This window comes from Thermobia domestica, chromosome 18 (assembly GCF_964235325.1).
Source record: "Thermobia domestica chromosome 18, izTheDome1.hap1.1, whole genome shotgun sequence".
NCBI lineage: Eukaryota > Metazoa > Arthropoda > Insecta > Zygentoma > Lepismatidae > Thermobia > Thermobia domestica.
Genome location: NC_137471.1, coordinates 38,272,764 through 38,293,076, shown reverse-complemented (window position 1 = coordinate 38,293,076; position 20,313 = coordinate 38,272,764). Strand labels below are relative to the sequence as shown.

At 36.1% G+C, this 20,313-nt stretch overlaps 1 protein-coding gene across 1 annotated transcript in view; it reads left to right on the top strand.

Moving 5' to 3' along the window:
- The window catches only part of LOC145675019 (15-hydroxyprostaglandin dehydrogenase [NAD(+)]-like), a 48,769-nt gene that overhangs the window by 25,661 nt on the left and 2,795 nt on the right, over nucleotides 1–20,313 (top strand). Inside the window, exons 3-6 of the mRNA XM_081745387.1 lie at nucleotides 1,213–1,336; nucleotides 2,161–2,267; nucleotides 10,216–10,389; nucleotides 18,514–18,665. Of these exons, the coding sequence (XP_081601513.1) occupies nucleotides 1,213–1,336; nucleotides 2,161–2,267; nucleotides 10,216–10,389; nucleotides 18,514–18,665 (557 nt within the window). The remainder of the gene's footprint in view (nucleotides 1–1,212; nucleotides 1,337–2,160; nucleotides 2,268–10,215; nucleotides 10,390–18,513; nucleotides 18,666–20,313) is intronic.

Genomic DNA, 20,313 nt, shown 5'->3' with positions numbered 1-20,313 from the left:
CCAAAGGCGTGTACGCTAACCGCTTAGCCACGAAGGAGCCCTGCATTAAAACCAGAATAATATTTTAGCAACACCTCTAACTGCAGCTAGTACTTTTGATATTTGTGATAATAGTTTTTATGACCACCGAATGTCAAACCTGCGTAATGTATTGAGTCAAAATGGAAGAATATTAAAATGTATAAAACAGAGAGAAGGTTAGACAAATTTGTCTGCGATAAATCTTTCACAGACAAAAATTATCATGTGGGTATATCCTGAGAACGTGCTGCATAATGGATTTGCCCCCACAGGGAAGGAAATCTGTAAGGGTCGATAATTCAACATCTCCCTCCATGTAGCGGACATCGGAATGGGAATGAAGTTGCTCGAAATCTGCCGTGCCAAATATACTGTACGGTATCTGTTCAACCTACTGCCTGACTGAACAACTGTGCGTGTGGGCACCTACATTGCTTGCATGTACTATTAAAGTTGGTACTGCATATTTTTAAACACCCTGTATACTATGTTAGAACTAACCCTCTACCATCATGTTTAAATTAATAGCACTTATCATCACTTTTTCTTTCTTTTGAGTTTGTTAATCCTTTATAATATTTGCAGAAATCACCGTGAGCATACTTTTCGCCGTTTATGGATGCTTTAGACTTAACGATAATTTATATCCATATTTTAATTTACATGAACTTGTATAACTGAGTGGCTAATCGAAGCGTTCGCAAAGCGTTATTATTGCTTATGCGTGCGCTTGGAATACACTGATCATGTATTTAAATGTGGATGGCTAATCACAATGCACTGCAAACGCGAACGCAGAAAACGTCGGCTCGAGCGTATTTGATGCGTTTGGGAACAATAGACCGAATGCTGTTTAAAAGATGTCTAAAGGAAGGAAAAAAGGAAAGACGTGTTGCCAGGCAAGGGAATTTTGACAAGAAACAGCTGCTTGGAAGATGGTTTGTGCAGAGTATTGGAACCCCCTGCTATTATAGACCTAGACCTGGCAAAAAAAAGACCTGGAAACCCTGACTGGCTCATAGTATGATTTATAACTCTGGTGAAAGTAAAATCGCCGATAAGCTTCCAAGTAGCCACCTAGGTCGTGTTCACTGCGGGGGGTAACGCATCAAAAACGCGTTCTCGAGCCTAAACCAAAGGAAAAACCTTTAAGTTTTAAAATGAATTAATTTCAAATTCTTATCTTTACAGGTCGCATTTTGTGATATCAATGAAGAATGGGGTGAAAGAGAAGAAAAATCGCTCCAAGAAGAGTTCTCACCGGAAAACGTAATTTTCATTAAATGCAATGTTGCAGATCAAAATGAATTTGAAAGTGAGTTCATACATACTACTCGATGACGGTTCCATTTTTTTTATTTTAAAAATAAATATTTAAGAAAGTAACACAGCAATATGGCATAATGAAGAATTGTCACAACTAATAGTGTGTGTAGTTTAATAATAGTATGATTACTCCCCTTCCTCCCACGAAAATTACTATAAAGATTTAAATCGTATTTCAGTTCTGTACACTGGAGGTTTCCGCATGCTGTTTTTCACTTGTTTTCTTCGAAGTAGTTAATGTGCGATATACATGGGACATTGTATTCAACATTGTGCGCAACCCAAAATTGCCAAACCTTTGACATGATGTGAAATATGATTTGTGTAAACAGCTTAAAATTTTATTCCAAATTTTAAAGAAAATAATGAGCGTTTTAGAATTTATTTATCATTGTTTGTCATATATATATATATATATATATATATATATATATATATATATATATATATATATATATATATATATATATATATATATATATATATATATACCTTTAATTTAGCACAGTGTAAAATGCTCTTTTTTTTAACTATTAATAATATAATAAGTTCCAAACATTGTCTTTTAATCTTGTAAATCTCTTGAATGATTTTTTTTCAACTCCTAGTTAACTAAATAATTCTCACATCTCCACGAATATTTATTTCAAAAATACACCAATAACACTATGAGAAGTTCGAGCTCCATGTATTCAGTGTATGAAAGGGGAGTTTTAACCATAGAGTTGCAGGTTTTTAGAAATTTTAAAATATCTTGCTTTAGCTCTGTTTATATGTCTTTTCTTTTAACATATTATCTTTACATTTTTGCAGATTGTTTCCTTAAGACTTTGTCTACATTTGGAACTTTGGATATAGTTTTCAATAACGCAGGAATAGTCGATGAAATTGACTGGGAGAGAACATATGACGTTAATCTAGTAGGTGAATCATATATAATACAATTTTACCAAGCCTTGCACTATAACCTTATGTGTATGCACTTCTCACGAAATATAGTTCGTATAATGTGATGGAGACTTTTGGACAATTGGCACACATTACTATCCGTGCAGTGCCAATTGAAGATTATTATAAAAATCAAGGTTGTTTGTGATAGGTTTAAAATTTTGAACATAGTCAATGTTTATAAAAACGAAACTTCAGACCTTCCAGCAGGCGACTCAATGAATTTTAAATTTGGAACATGACGCCGTCTTAGAAACAAGAAGGACTCTGTTCAAGTCCTCAGAGTTCTCTTGGCCCAAAAAATTCTTGCGAGCTGGTCACTGACGCACTCGGGTTCTCCACGTCTAACTTACTTCAAAATGTCGGTATTAGGAAGAAATGCATGGTAATCTTCGTAAAGGCTGACTTTCCATGAAGCCTTTTCAGATGAAAGCTTTTACTGTCAGAAGACATGTCCATCCTGGACAACCCCAATTTTGCACTGTATTTCCCACATATACCTGCACTATGCCAAGATTGCCAGCTTTAAATTAGTAGGTGCGATATGTGCCACAATGTATATAAAATGACTTGAGCTTTCGCTCCATATCCGCTCTAAATTCTACCTTTAATACGTCTCATAGCTAGGAACACATCAGGTGCACCAAGCCAAGTAAACACAGTAAACAAAAAATTTAATACCAAGATATTTGTACTAAAATATTTTGTATATGTATGGACTACAAATGTCCATATACAATTGATTAAAACATTCATTTTACGACTTGGGGAAACTACCCTCTATAACCCAAGCATTGGATTGATACAGGTCGCGTATACGAAACCACAAACTCCATAGGTGTTCAGAAAACAGAGTAAGATGGCTAGTCACTCAGGACGTGGTGTGCTTTGAACAAGGTAATGGAGAACACACCATTGCAAGTGATCCTCTTTTACGAATTCAAAGTTCATACTAAGAAAACATAAACAGTGCATTTGGGCCAAGAGTGGTGACTGAACGCATTACACAGCGTAGGTTTGTGAAGTTACAGACCGTTGAAACAAATAACATCGAAAAATTAGTTCTTTGGGCGTTGAACAAGGGCATGTTCTGATGAGCTCCTAAGAGATCGTGCAAGAGGTATCTCAGAAAAGTTATCGTTTAATTGCAGACGATAGCTAGTTAACTGATTTGCAGTTTAGCGTTTCTCTCAGCATCAAGGATATGAGACGTGGACCTATATAGTCCAGTAAAGATAGCCCATTTTTCTGCCAAGAAAGGAACAAATTAGTAACAAGCTGAAAATTGGTATGAAAGTGGGGGGATGTGTCAGGAATAACATACTAAAAGTCCCCTAAAATCCCATTGTACCTTTTCCCGCAATTTTGAAAAATGTCCGCCATCTTTAGACGACGACAAGGAATTTATGGAAATCGTCACCCTTTATGTTTATTCCTCTAGCCACCGTTTTAATTATCACAAAGCCATGAATCATATATGGTTGGAAAGCTTGAAAGACAGAAAATCTAAGTAAATAACATATATGCCCATCGTGCTAAATTTCTAGAAGCAGAGGAAGAAGAAAACTGCTTTTTTATTTAAAAAATATATATTTTCAGAAATCATGAGAAGTTTGCAACACTGATAGTTATTGCACACCAACGAAACACCACCAACAGATGTCCTGAATATTTATCTCAATCATAGCCAACAACGACACAAATCGGTGCAATACAAGCCGAGAAAAAATATAACTTCTGTTACTTTCTGACCTCTTTGTACAAAAGTTCATAAGGTGACATACACTTTCACGGTTCTAGTCACCTTCTTTTATCACATAGGACCAAGACTTATATATCATTGGAAACCTTAAGAAACGTAAATTCGAACGAGGTAACACTTATACTAATCAAGCCCAATTTGGGGAAGAAGCACAAAACTCAAAATTTCGGGACAAAACGTGATTTTCGCAATATATTTTTTTAAACTTGCAACACTGACAATTATCGTATGTTAACAAAACTCAGTTACCGTTTTCACTATCATCATTATTAATTTACTCTTAAAATGGCCAACGTTTTTCCCAATGGAGTAAGCTTTTATGACACATGGTTTTACATCACTTAAATATAGCACAAAAATCATTTATTGACAGTATTAGAAAGTAGCAGAAATTGGTATTCTCCTATTCATAGGAAAATCGTAATTCACACACTAAAAATAACTCTCAACTACAATAGTCAATTGAATGTATTTTTTTAAACATGTCTTGTTTATAACTAGAATGCAATTTTCCTCCTAGTATTCTTCAAATCAACTTAATATTTACATTACACGTTAGTATGCACTTTAAGAACATTTTTGTAACTAGTCCATTCGGACTTATTTCATTAGAAATCGATGAGGTTATCATTATCTCGTTCATCTCTATGGTCTTCATCATTTGATTTTGCATTCATGCATCCAATTCCTCAACACTGACATAAATTAGAGCACACAATTCCTGCTTTCCGACAACCGTACACACTTTCACAGGGACAGCCCTTTTTACAGTTACAGGATATTACACGGAGCGGGTTCCTTGGTCATTCTTGCTGGTGCGAGAATACCTCCTAATGTTGTCCATTTATATTCAGTCGCTCGCAAATCATTTCCACGGTACAATTGAACCTGATGATATGGTGTTTCGCAGCATCATTGGTGGGTGGCAATTTTGCCAATTGTATTTCATTCTGAATGGGGAGCGACTTACTGCAAGGATGTATGAATGATACTGGAATTCATGCAGAAAGGTTACTATTGCTGGAAAATCTTAGTGTGTTAGTAGAAATAATGTGCCAGCTTCATAGATTGTACAATAGCATTATCATGGTTCAAAACTTCAAGTGATCGGCATAAATCTTCCCGTTTTTGAAGTAATCAGAATGGCTTTTTCTTTCCCTGTCGATACAAACCACATGATGTGTCGCATCTAGTTAAAGCATGGTAGCTGAGCAAAACATTTAGTATATTTGCCTGTGTATCTTACAACTTCTTAGTACTAAATTCCTTACTCACGTCTTGTAGACGTCCAAGCTTTCGAAATGTGATGTCGTACTGATTATTACCTTGTTCAAGCAAAATGATTAAAATGTCAACATCCTCGCCAATTATTACGACGTGCCTACAAGGATTTCAAGACTTGGTTACAGCAGTTTTAGCTATAAGTGCGTCAGCATCACTTCTTGCTTGCTGGGTTTGAATTCCAGCTTGAGTCAAATAAACCATAAACTCACGGGCGAAACAATCCTTATTTTTGAAATTACCTAAGAATTTATCTTTTTTGTTAATAATGTGGTTTCTTTTGTAAATAACACCAAAGCTGATTGAACCTTTGACTCACGTTGCTCCCGCTCAGCGGCTTTTGTACAGTTTTCAGTGCAATACCCATAACAAAAATAATTGTTGCTTTCGTTCCTGACTTTGCGAGTACATAGGACACATACGAGTTGTGCACGTCAAGGTATGTTCCATGTTGTGGCCAAACAACATGATGTAGAACCCAGCCTCCATCTATAACGTACACAGTGTTTACAATTTGAGTTTTAAAATTTGTCCGATATTCAAACATGTCGTACAAAGGTTTTTCGTTTTTCTCATGGACATTTCTGTGAAAAGAGAAAGTGAATAGGGTGTAAGCTCGTAAGCAAAACACTGCTGGAGTTCTTTTTCGGACTTCTACTCATATGATTCAGTTGAAGTATGGTGTTTACAGCCAGTAGCTTATCACGGATACGCACTACATTGTGCATTACGGATAGTGGGATGACTTTATCTTTTTTGTTTAAGTTTCACATTTCCAAAAGTCCGTCCAAACATTTCTTCCATAGCAGCCAATCCGATTTCCTTAGATTTATCAGTTGACCATTTCATTACCTACCATGCCAGTACTTAGGGACGCTAGCTCCGGATATGAAGGGAATGGAGAATGCTGGCAAAACCAACGCAAGAATTTCTTTAGATGTAATATATCAGGCGATTGACTGCTTTAGTACAGGTCCACATGCCGATCAGTGTGAAGTTCTTGCCTATCTCTGTTTCATAATTTTTCAAGACATTCTCGTAAGTGGCACGCTGCTGGCATACTTGACACACATCTAGATATTATCTTTTCAGATATGTCTCTCCTATGGGTCAGTCCACCGCTGCTCTTCATTGCTCTCGCTAAAACCTGCTCAATCGTCACATCAGACCATGTACCACTCCAAAATATATCTTTTCTAGGAATAGTGAAGTAACCGTCTTCTGTAAATAGCTGAAACTCATGAAGACCCATTTCATCCTCCAACCGCAACATTTCTTGTAAGTACAGATGTGCGCATTTGGCATACAAAAGATGCTCAGCTGCATAGAAGTATGGTAACATTTCTCACATGCAGTGAAGATGAAGATTCAAGTCTCCAGTTCTTTCGAATTAAAAGACGCATAATTTCTACAAGCTGAAAGTACAGAGCGAATAACTTAAAGATATGGCTTGTTTCTGCAGCAGTGTCAATGAATAACTTCAGGTCATTTGCAATCTTGATTGACTATGTTTGAATGTTGAGCCACTACATCACTATCGATATCTTCTTCAGTCATCAGAGGAATACAAACATCTCGCAATTGACGCATAAACTGCTCAGTGGTGTCTGATTCATTAATTAAACAGTATATATTGCAATTGCTAACTGTGTTTAAAAAAAATTAGCTCGCAAAGCACGAGCAATAAGAATGGCCTGGCTTTATCTGTGGCATGGAGTTACTAGCATACACACAAGACCAAAGTTCTTCAATGCCACTACCTTTCATTATATATGCAACTGTTTCCATAAATGACATTATAGTGTGGAAAACCCCCAAGTTTAACAATCACTGACGGTAATTCACCAGAATTTTACATGTTGCTACAATGTCACATGCTTTAGAGTACAAAGGTTGATCCAACGTGACTAAGCACGCTTTTTTGCTTCTTTTCTGCACATTCTTTGCTGGCAAACATAAGCGACGAGTATACAGCATCCATGATTATTGGCTAAAGATTGATGAAAGGTTGAGTTAGTACTTAATATGCTTGGTACTTATGGTTGTTGCTTGTCACCAGCTGCATAAATCCATTCCAATTCGGGCAAGTTGGTGTCTTAAACCACTTGACAACCACTAGACATCCATGTTACATCGTACAGAAGGTGGATTTCAGTTTGGATATTCAGAACACGAAGATATCTTATATCTTCAATGATTAAATCAGAAAGACCATTACCTTTGCGCGTGTACGTTAAAAGTGGTATATTCCATTCATTCTTTGACAGTGTATGTTTTCTGAGCCCAGGTATTGCTCAATGATATGCGAGCGACTGAATATGAATGGACAACATTAGGAGGTATTCTCGCACCAGCAAGAATGACCAAATAACCCGCTCCGTGTAATATCCTGTAACTGTAAAAAGGGCTGCCCCTGTGAAAGTATGTACGGTTGTCGGAAAGCAGGAATTGTGTGCTCTAATTTATGTCAGTGTCGAGGAATTGGATGCATGAATGCAAAATCAAATGATGAAGACCATAGAGATGAACGAGATAATGATAACCTCATCGATTTCTAATGAAATAAGTCCGAATGGACTAGTTACAAAAATGTTCTTAAAGTGCATACTAACGTGTAATGTAAATATTAAGTTGATTTGAAGAATACTAGGAGGAAAATTGCATTCTAGTTATAAACAAGACATGTTTAAAAAAATACATTCAATTGACTATTGTAGTTGAGAGTTATTTTTAGTGTGTGAATTACGATTTTCCTATGAATAGGAGAATACCAATTTCTGCTACTTTCTAATACTGTCAATAAATGATTTTTGTGCTATATTTAAGTGATGTAAAACCATGTGTCATAAAAGCTTACTCCATTGGGAAAAACGTTGGCCATTTTAAGAGTAAATTAATAATGATGATAGTGAAAACGGTAACTGAGTTTTGTTAACATACGATAATTGTCAGTGTTGCAAGTTTAAAAAAATATATTGCGAAAATCACGTTTTGTCCCGAAATTTTGAGTTTTGTGCTTCTTCCCCAAATTGGGCTTGATTAGTATAAGTGTTACCTCGTTCGAATTTACGTTTCTTAAGGTTTCCAATGATATATAAGTCTTGGTCCTATGTGATAAAAGAAGGTGACTAGAACCGTGAAAGTGTATGTCACCTTATGAACTTTTGTACAAAGAGGTCAGAAAGTAACAGAAGTTATATTTTTTCTCGGCTTGTATTGCACCGATTTGTGTCGTTGTTGGCTATGATTGAGATAAATATTCAGGACATCTGTTGGTGGTGTTTCGTTGGTGTGCAATAACTATCAGTGTTGCAAACTTCTCATGATTTCTGAAAATATATATTTTTTAAATAAAAAAGCAGTTTTCTTCTTCCTCTGCTTCTAGAAATTTAGCACGATGGGCATATATGTTATTTACTTAGATTTTCTGTCTTTCAAGCTTTCCAACCATATATGATTCATGGCTTTGTGATAATTAGAACGGTGGCTAGAGGAATAAACATAAAGGGTGACGATTTCCATAAATTCCTTGTCGTCGTCTAAAGATGGCGGACATTTTTCAAAATTGCGGGAGCAGAGCTCCTCCGTGGCTAAGCGGTTAGCGTACGCGCCTTTGGCGTGGGAGACCCGGGTTCGATTCCCGGCGGGAGCTCATGTGGTTCGGATTCCACGTTAATCAGTAGGTCCACGTCTCATATAGCCTCGCTGCTGAAAGGGACGCTAAACTAAAATCAACTCAACTCAAAATTGCGGGAAAAGCTACAGTGGGATTTTAGGGGACTTTTAGTATGTTATTCCTGACACATCCGCCTACTTCCATACCAATTTTCAGCTTGTTACTAATTTGTTCCTTTCTCAATCCTATCTTTACTGGACTAATAACCTAACGTAGAAGTCGAATACATGAGCCCCAGGAACCGTTTCACGGTTTCTCGCGTGAAAGATGCTTATACTAATCACACTCATAGAAGCACAAGTGAGCTTTACAGACAGCATTCCTGACGAGCTGGTACCACTTTCGTTTGGCAGCTCCATGCAATGGGTAAGGTGGCCACGTAAGTTTACGCTTTACAAACAAGAATCGCCTTCTGGAGATGTTACTTCTTTCTGTCTACGGAATAAACGGAAAAGTTTCAGCAAGATCTTATTGTTGACAAATATCGTGTGTGTGATATTTTTTTGTGTTCTTCAGTTTCTTTTACTCTACTCATTCTCCCGTTTCATTTATTATCATCACTGTCTCCTTTAGCCTACACTACATAACCATAGGACGTATAATTTTCATTTCAAACAAGAAAATTCTAGGTGTGCGTTTGTAATAGACTTCGCATCCATTTTGAACTGGAATATCTTGCAACAAGAAAGCAATAGCACAATGCAATGCTTATTGGTGTCTGAAAAGAAAAAGGAGACAGTCAGGTTATTTTATGTAAAATATTAGTCTTAATCTCAGTTCGCAAAACATACACAAGGCGTCTTGCATGTAAAGGAAAATAAGTAGTTATTCCTTAAAATACGTTTGCAAGGTTATAGTATACATTGCAGTGTTGCCTTCGAATTCGAACTCTAAATAGAAGATTATAAGAAAATTTGCTTATTTTTTATATTATGCCTTTCGATAATAACTGAGAGTATATCAATATGTAGCATACCTCATACATTTTCGTTTATCTTCATTGTATTTATTATTTATGTAACAAATGTATCTGAGAAAGTCAATATATGTTATGCACGCAGTAGTACGTATAATTTTCATATACTCAATACATAATAACTTCGTCACTTGTATCTACATACACTCTCTTATAAATTATTGTCCCGAATTCTGTGCAATTATAAAAGTTAATTTTTTGAAACTTTTTTTCATTTTCTCTCAGAAAGGCGTAACAATTGGAATGTTGTTGGGTCTGAAGTACATGGGAAAGGATACTAATGGTAAAGGAGGAGTCATAGTAAACACATCATCTGTTGCAGGATTATCAGGAATGCATGGTTTTCCTATGTATTCTGCTAGCAAGCATGGTGTTATAGGCCTCACACGATCATTTGGAGTAAGTATTTAAATCTGCTAGTTTCTAAAGCAGTAATTTCGATATGTTGGTGATTCTCTACGTTGCCTTGAAATTTGGAAATGATAAGGAATGTGTTTCGGAAGAAACCGATACATTCATATTTTTCTCATATAAGCGGAAAAGAAGCGAGCGTGTCATAAGCTTTAATGTGAAGGTGTCCACTGACCTGGAAACCTGAAATTGGCTCGGAATATATTTTTGCACCTGAAAGATCTGGGGAACTGGAATTTAACCAGAAACCTGGAATTTTCCTTAACGTTATCATTTTCATTATATGTGACCAGTTTCTTCATCAACTTACATTTTGCGAATACATGGATGGCAACCACGGGATGCCTGATGTGCCGCTGCTTGCAATTGCTTGTTACAGACTTCTTTATTCTACGTCTTTAATCTTCCTTGTGGTAAAGGTCCCATACACCTGGAATGTGTTCAGGTGGAATTTCTATCGATATTTTATATGCCAACTCGAAACACGGTTTGAAATACAGGTACATCCCATGTGGTGCACGAAATCCCTTTCCACTTTTATTTACGTATATTAATGAAGGTATAGCAATACCAATATTTCATTTCCAATATTTTTAAATGGGGAAAACAAACACTTAGATAATCACAAATGAAAGTGGACTGGAGTTAAAAATCCATTTAAGTTAGACTCGGACTATGTAAAATTGAATTTGACTTTTCAAATATGGGAGCTGGCTTGTTGATGTCTCATAAGAAGAGAAAAATTTAAAACAGCTGTTAATACATCGTATTTAAATTCCAGTGTTTTATGGTTTTCGTGTAATGATAGTACCAAATTCTCTGGGTCTACCAATGGATATGAATCACACAACACTTAATGGTGAAAGGTATATTTACCTTTAGTTATTACACAATTTTCTCCACTGGTCTACCGGTAGGTAGGTGTCATTAATAATAATAAATTTTATTCGTTTAAGAATACAAAACCAGCAAACCTGGAAAAACTTGAAGAAAGGCTGAAATTTTAAAACACTTCAGTACACATCTTGAATGTAAGGCCTTTTGGGGCTCATAGCTAGCGAAAGTGGCATTGGTGAAAATCGTTTCTTCCTTAATTGAAATGAAATGATCGAGACATATTTTTAACATTTTTAGAGCCGTGATTTACAACCGTTCGGAATTATTATTATTATTATTATTATTATTATTATTATTATTATTATTATTATTATTATTATTATTATTATTATTAAGAATTCAAAAGGTGTATTTTACTGCTGAGGTGAGTTTGGTTTGAACAACCTTTTAAAATATCTATTATGTACAGTCATTCAGTTCGTATTTCACAAATATGTATTACAACTACACTTTAACCGAAACATGAGTTTCAGAAACGTTATGAGAAACACAAGGTTTCTGAGACCTATAAGCAGAGGTAAAAGTGGATCTGAAAGTAGTAGGACGCATGACGTCACGGCGTCCCTTGTGTCTATCTTTGCCCATTGCATTTTTTAGAAAGTAGGGGGACGCCACTGATATTTTCTGGAAGTGGGCGGACGGCATATCCCCTCGCTACCCCTCACTTTTACCCATGCCTATAAGTCAATTTTGTATTATATTTACTTTGTATTATATTTATTTCGTATGATATTTACTTTATATTTACGTATTTAAGTTCTTTTTTTTATATACTTGGTTTGAAAGTATAGAATAAAAGAGCCAAATAAACTTAAGCTTTCACGAGGAACCAGGAGTCCCAATGGTAACAATGTTTTGTCTGGTCAGTGTATTGTAGCATGTGGATTTAATGCGGGAAGGATATAATGGTAGAATAGCTAGAAAGAAACCATATATTATACAAGAGAAGAATCAAGAAATATAAGATACTAAAATTTTCTAGAGCTTTCGAAGATAAGCCCAAAAATTGGTGGGAATAGGTGTTGTATATCTACAAACGAAAATTAAACCTGCATGGATATGATGTTTGAATAATAGTTTTTCGACAAGTAAATACAGAGATAAATGTCAAGAACTTCCAACCTACTGTAAAATACGAAGGAGAAAGTGTAGTGGTTTGGGTTATATATGTTCATCAGACGTTGGAGAGTTTGGCCAGTTATACACTATGAGATAAGTCCTAGGAAATATCTTAGGATTAATCTTCGAAAAAATGTTAAAACATGTCTCGAAGGAAATCCTATCCCTTCGTGCCATACACGTGAAGTTTTCTTGTCTGACCAAATGACGTTTTTCAATATTATGAAATGTTTCTATTTAATAAAAGTAAAAAATTCTGAATTCCTATGCAAGGCGCTATATTGTTAAGTTGGGTACCTCTTTTAAAATAAAAGAAAAAAGGTATAAAATTCAGAAGGGTGCTGGTGTACTTTTGGCGCACCACATTTCAGAAGACTTACAGGCACAATTCAATACTTTCCATGAAAATACATATTTATTTTAAAAAAATCTAAAAGCAATAGAATTAAATACAAAGTAATACACCTGTATTTTATGTTTACCATCGTCACTGGCAGGACATTTATACTACATTTTTGATGCTTTAAATTTGTATATTGCTAATCGTACAAGATAAATTCAGCTGATGTATGACATGTGAGCATTACAGATTTAGGAGTATATGAACTGATGTTTTCAGTACTTTTTTCTATCTAGAGTAGAAAATATTAAATCCTAAACATCTGTCGCGGGCAGGGACAAAAAGAGAAGTGATTTTCGACTTACCAAGTGAATGCTACAAAACTCTGTGAATTCTTAACTCAAAATGATTTTCTTTACACGGAAATGCATAAATGATGAAATTTTCCAACAAACTCCACATAAGAGAAATTTGTCAAATATGTATATTAATAATAAAAAAACTAAATTTTACTGTGTCAGGGCAGGACACCCTGTGAATCAACACACAAAATCTCAATAGGAATTATTTCAAAAATGAAATAAAATCGAAAATAAGTATATTTCTGCTGTTCTGTTGTAGCAGGTGTACACAAATAATTCTATTTACTTTACTGGAGGCTCGCTTTTATCACGCAAAAGTAATAATATGTAGTACATTTATTTCTCACCACATACTCTTTAAGAAATGTGTTTGCTTGCCCATTTTGGTTTTTCGTTCATAAACGTATATTACCAGCAATTAAACGGGTTGAATTTGTTACTGACAGACTTTCTTTTATTACTCTTAAGGGACGGTGGTGTGATATTGTTTTAAATGTACATGCCCCAACTGAAGATAAGGATGACGATATAAAAAACAGTTTTTACGAAGAAGTGGAACGGATATTTGACCAACTCCCGTGATACCATATGAAAATTCTATTAGGGGATTTCAATGCGAAGGTAGGACGAGAGGATATTTTCAAACCAAAATTAGGGAACGAAAGTCTGCATAAGGAAAGTAATGACAACGGTGTTAGACTCGTGAACTTTGCAACATCCAAAAACCTAATCCTGGAGAGTACAAAATTTCCACATCGCGACGTTCATAAGTACACTTGGACATCACCAGACGGAAAAACGCATAATCAAATTGATCACGTTTTAGTAAATAGAAGAAGGCAATCTAGCATAATTGATGTCCGGTCATTTAGAGTGGCTGACTGTAACACTGCCCACTACCTGGTAGCAGCGATAATAAGAGAGAGGTTATCGTTGAATAAAGTTAATATTATAACAGTACGGATTCTGTCCCTGTTCGGGCGCCATATATATAACAGTATCAGGGTTCGAGTCCTAGTATTGTCCCTGTGATATCGGGCGACATATATAACAGTATTCGGGTTCGAACCTTATTGGTTCCTGTTCGGGAAAGCCATATATAACAGTACTGGGCTCGAACCTAATACTCTAGTATATGGTTAATCCCTATTCGAGACGTATCTGGATCGAACCCAGTACTGTTATATATGGTTTTCCCGAACAGGGACCAATAAGGTTCGAACCCGAATACTGTTATATATATCGCCTGATATCACAGGGACAATACTAGGACTCGAACCCTGATACTGTTATATATGTCGCCCGATATCACAGGGACAATACTAGGACTGGAACCCTGATACTGTTATAATATTCATTGTCCGAAAACGGAGAGATTCAATTTAAAGAAATTAGAAGAGAGCCAGGCAAGAGAGAAATACCAGATTGAAGTTTCGAATAGATTCTCGGCTTTAGAAGATTCGGAGTGCACTAGTGTTGAGGATACCTGAATTGAAATTAGAGATAGCATTAAAATTTCAGCAAAAGAAAAATTGGTCCAGGAAATACGTAGGAACAAACCATGGTTCGACCAGGAATGCATAAAACTAGCAGAGAAGAGGAAACAGTAAATTACGTTGGCTACAAAATCCGAATGAAATGACTACACAAAATTTCGCAGATATCAGGCGGGAAACTTCCAAAACTTTTAGAACAAAGAAACGCGATTTTCTGAGAGCTAAAATTAAGGAACTTGAAGATAATAGCAAAAATAAAAATATACGGGACATGTATAAGGGAATCAACGAATTTAAGAAAGACTATCAACCTCGTGCTTATATATTAAAGAAATCTGACGGTACAGTTCTCACTGACACGGATAGCATCTTAAATAGATGGAAAGATTTCTTTGACGATTTGCTTAACACGCAACCAAAAACTAGTGTGTGTGTGGAGAAAAGGAGATACACACTGCAGAACCATATATTCCAGAACCCAACCGAATAGAAGTAGAAACCGCTATAAAGAAATTAAAGAAACACATATCTCCGGGTGTAGATGAAATTCCGGCTCAGTTAATTTTGGCTGGAGGCAAAAGTTGAGGAAAAAGATACACAAACTCATTTTCCTTATTTGGAACAAGGAAGAATTGCCACAAGAGTGGAAAGAATGCATAAAACTAGCATAATCATTGTTCCAATTCACAAGAAAGGCGACAAAACTAACTGTAATAATTATCGAGTCATTTCTCTTCTGTCATCATCCTATAAAATTCTTTCAAACATTCTATTAGGAAGACTGACCCCATCCGCAGATGAAATTATTGGAGATTATCAGTGCGGATTTACACGAAATCGATCAACTATCGACCAAATATTTACCATTCGCCAAATACTCGAAAAAAAGTGGGAATGCAATACCCCGGTACATCAACTATTTATTGATTTTAGAAAGGCGTACGACTCAGTTAGGAGAGAAACATTATACAACGTTCTTACAGAACTTGAAATATCAAGAAAGCTAATTAGATTAATTAAGATATGTTTAAATGAATCCAAAAGTAAAGTCCGGGTAGGAAAATTTTTGTCCACGAGCTTTCACGTCGAAAATGGCCTGAAAAAAGGAGATGTGTTGTCGCCATTATTATTTAACTTTGTTTTGGAATACGCTATAAGGAAAATCAAAGATAGCCACCAGGGCCTAGAATTGAACGGTATTCACCAGGTTATGGCATATGCTGATGATGTAAATTTAATAGGGGATGATAGGAGAACAATAGAAAGAAATGCAGAGATCTTATTAAACGCTTGCAGGGACATGGGTTTAGAAGTAAATGCAGAGAAAACTAAATACATGGAAGTGCGTCGAGACCGGAATACAGCAAATTATGGATGCGTTAAAATATTAAATAATACTTTTGATAAAGTGGATAGTTTCAAATATCTAAGATCAATATTAACAGAGGAAAATCATATTCATGGAGAAATTAAATGTCGACTAAAAGCTGGGAATTCGTGTTACTATTCGGTTCAAAATCTCTTGTCGTCGTGAATTCTCTCGAGGAATTAGAAGCTTAAAATATACAAAACGATAATCATGCCTGTTGTTCTGTATGGCTGCGAAACATGGTCACTTACTCTGAGGGAAGAACATAGACTGAAAGTATTTGAGAACAATATCCTGAGATGAATTTTCGGACCTAAGAAGAACGGGAATGGGGAATGGCGGAAACTTCATAACGTGGAACTACATAATTTATATGGTTTACCCAACATTGTTAGGGTAGTTAAGTCTAGGAGGCTTAGGAGGGCGGGTCATGTAGCTAGAATGGAAGAAAGTAGAAACGCTTTCAAAGACTTGACTGGAAGACCAATCGGAAAACGACCATTAGGAAGACCTAGGCGCAGATGGGAGAACAATATTAAGATGTATCTCGCAGAGATAGAAATACAAAGTAGAAACTGGATACAGTTAGCTAAGGATAGAAGTCAGTGGAGAGTTTTTGTGAACGCGGCATTGAACCTCCGGGTTCCATAGGCCATAGAGTTAGTTAGTTTGCTTGCCCATTTACACCCATCTTGTAGGGAAGTTCGTACAAAAACACTGTGTTTAACAGTATATAAAATAGGCGCTGATATCCAATGCCGTTCCGTGGAAAATCAGCGCCCGCGGCGAGAGTATACGTCGGCGCCCCGTAAAGATGAGTGAGGTCGACAGACTAGCCGCAAAGCGTCACTATGGTTGGCGCGAAACGTGAGAAAATTTTCAAAAGTAAATCCTGTTTTCTTTCATTTTAATCACTTTTTAATACTTTTTCCTGACATTTTATATATACCTTTTTTCTCCCGAATGTTGCGCCCCCTTACTTCAACGCCCGGCGCAGTCGCCCCGCTCGCCCCCTTTCCCAAGGCATGGTATGATGGCTTCTCGGAGTAGATTCCATTTCGATACAGATTCCTTAGTAGGAAGTTGAAAAACTGATCATTTCGTATTTGTTTATATATTTAATATTTGCAATTACACATGAAGATTTAATGTTATTACCAAGCTCCCCCCTTGGAAAGTATAAAAGGAATGAGGTTCAAGGGAAGTGTTCTGAGGTGCCTGAGAATCTCCCCTCTTCTACCTGGGTCTTCATGAATATTTAGTAGGATGAGACATACTACGAGACATACTAGACGCACCCTCTGTCATGTTTAAATTTTTATTGTCATTTTCTCCTGATCTATATGTCTGCCTACCAGACCTTGTTTCCGGCATGAAATCGCACTCTAAGAACATGAAGAAGAAGAGAGGAAAACATGGAACTTAAAAAAAATGTACTGACCTATATGATTTTTGTGCCTGATAAAAAGTTAATAAAAAGAGCGTCCCGTACAAAATTTCCGCGCCTAGCATCATGTAATATTTTGTGTAGGTAGATACTATAATGGTGCAGAAATGATAATCCCTTCACCGATTTATTTATAAAAATACAAAATAGTCTTTGTGTTTTACAAAGTTAATATATCAGAATCTCCCTTATGACCAACGGTGAAGGAAGTAACGTTTTATACGGGAAACCCCTTTGCTCATGGCAGCCACTTGGATGTCTTGTAGCGACTCCAGGTTATGATCCTAGGATACCTCCTCGGCTCGTGGCAGCCTCGTGAGGTATGGTTTATGTTGAAGAATCCCCTTCACTTCAAAGCAGCCTCCAGGGATATTAGGATAGGTAGAGCCCCTTAGTCCAGTATGACCTCCTGAGCTGTTGTGGGTTGGCGACAAGTGCTCAACTGATGCCTCCTTTCTCTGTGGTTCCTTTTTATAGGCCCTCTTCAGGTGGCTAGTCTTCCTTCGGTTCTCATCGTGTTGATCTTTCTGTCTTCCTGTTCAGTGTATCGTCTGCTTGTTTATAAACGTTAGCACGTGTCGTCTATAAACTTGTGCTCATGTTGTGATAAGAGGATCCTTACAATATAAATAGTGTCCTAATTAAATCTACAATATAAAATATATATACTATTACAGTATAGAATCAACATTCAGTAACTATCATTTAAGGAATAGCAAGACATATAACAACCCATTATCTTTTACACTTTAAAATAATCTAACATTTAGTAAGTTACAAAATTTTCCAAAAGAATGTTTTCGTAAGAGAGTTAAGCACCCTCGTTGTTGCAATATTTTAACGATAATCCTACTGCATAGAATTATCAACGACCTGATTGAGAGAGGGGTTGCATTTTGAACCCAAATCATGACAAAAATGTAGAAGAAAGTTCTTGGTAGATAATTACTGAGCAAGCAAATCACTCCAGCTGGGCTGTACATCTTATTCTGCTCTGTCGTCTTGCATACGATAGACATACACACGTTTACAGAAGTATTTTTTTATTATATCACATACTTCTTTTTATATTTACATGATAGCATAAAGTGTGCTTCGAAGAAACTGGTGTACGAGTGAATGCTATATGCCCCTCGAAGACGATAACAAACATTGCAGCTGGGAATGTAAGAAAGAAAGTAAATAGGGAAGATGCCATAGAACACTTGATAGGCCTGGTGAAAGACGGTCAATCGTAAGTATAATTTCTAACCTATTAATTACGAACTTATATATTTATTTAAATACTGTATAATGTGTTATGTGATTGTTGTAAACAATAGAGTAAATTTATCCATTAGTCAGACTTTCAGATATGGTGAAGAATGAAGGAAGTTTTGATACTAAGTACATTTTCAGAAACCGCATGCTCAAGAATGAATAAAGAAAGCATATTCATTCAGCAAAATACTGTATCTCATAGTGTCTGATGAAGCCAGAGTTAGTTGGCGAAACTGTAACACGTGTTGAATTTTAATGAAAATATATAGTTTTGCTCAGCAAATAATTAGTTTATATTTAAGCAAACTTTCAGATAAATCCGATCCAGTTTACGCTAGAACTATTTTGAATGGCAATAAACAAAGTCAGAGTATATTTTAAGTTACCACCCTAGTATTGGCCTAGTAAAACTAAATATAACCCTGAAATCACTCAATTGGAAAACCTTTAAAATACTGTATACTGAGATTTCTTCTTTGCGATTCATCATCACTAAAATCCTTAGGTCTCATATACTCTAATTTTCATATCAACTGACTTCTGACTTTGTCAATTTTCAACTTCACAGCATTTAACTTCTTCTTTCTTACTTTCCTTCTGGTTTCAATTTTAAGTTGTAATCCACTTTGGTCAACAAACATCGTGCTGAGAGAAAATGCTAAGTCACAAAAGAAATGCTTCCGTTTGCTATTCTAATAGTAGTTTGACATGTATTTAGTGTCCAGGAATTAAAATAAACAGCTTCTGTTTGATTTAACGCTGGTAATTAGAAAGATAATAAAAACAGACGAATTTTCATTGTTTTCTGTCACAAACTGTCATAATGTAGAGTAGGGTTTACATTCTAATACTTTACGAACAAATCAAATTTTACCCATTTCCATTTGCCCGATATATTAACAGGGACTTTGCAGATTGATCTTGGTTCCAATTATCAGTCGTACGTGAGTGCTTAATATTTCCTCTATCCATTCTAAAAGTCTCGGAGGCTCCTTCGTGACTATATGATGACCGTATACCTTCAGCGTGGACAACCCTAGTTCTGTAGACTCATGTGTTCCAGATCACAGGAATAGTCTCCACGTCTTATTTGGCTTCGATGCTGAAAGGTAGGTTAATCTCCAAGACAATCATCAAACAGGATTGGAGTGACTCCTGCAAACTGCTATCGTGATTGAAGTATATCAATGATGTTTTGTCCTAATCTGATGATGAATGAAAAGAGAATATATGGCACTTTGTAATGGTTCTTGTTTGCACAGGATCACAATTACATACAAGAATCAATGATCACGATGTATCCTCAACGGCAGTACTGTCTGTCCAACTTCATTATTTCTTCAAAGATGACTAAACTACCCTTTTAAGCAGTGTTCGTAGATTTTCTGAAAAAATTTTCCCTTTTCTTATCAAAGTTTCGCTAGTTTGTTCAGTGTCCAATTCCTGGCAGAAGTTATGTGAGAGGATTCATTTAATTATGTTAACCTTTAGACGGCCGCCAAGGATTTTAACAAACTCGTAGACACATTAAGGGTTCTGGTGATCCTCCTAATTATCACAGAATCATGATTCATACACCGTTGGAAAGCATATAGAGCACAGATCCCAACGAGGTAATATTC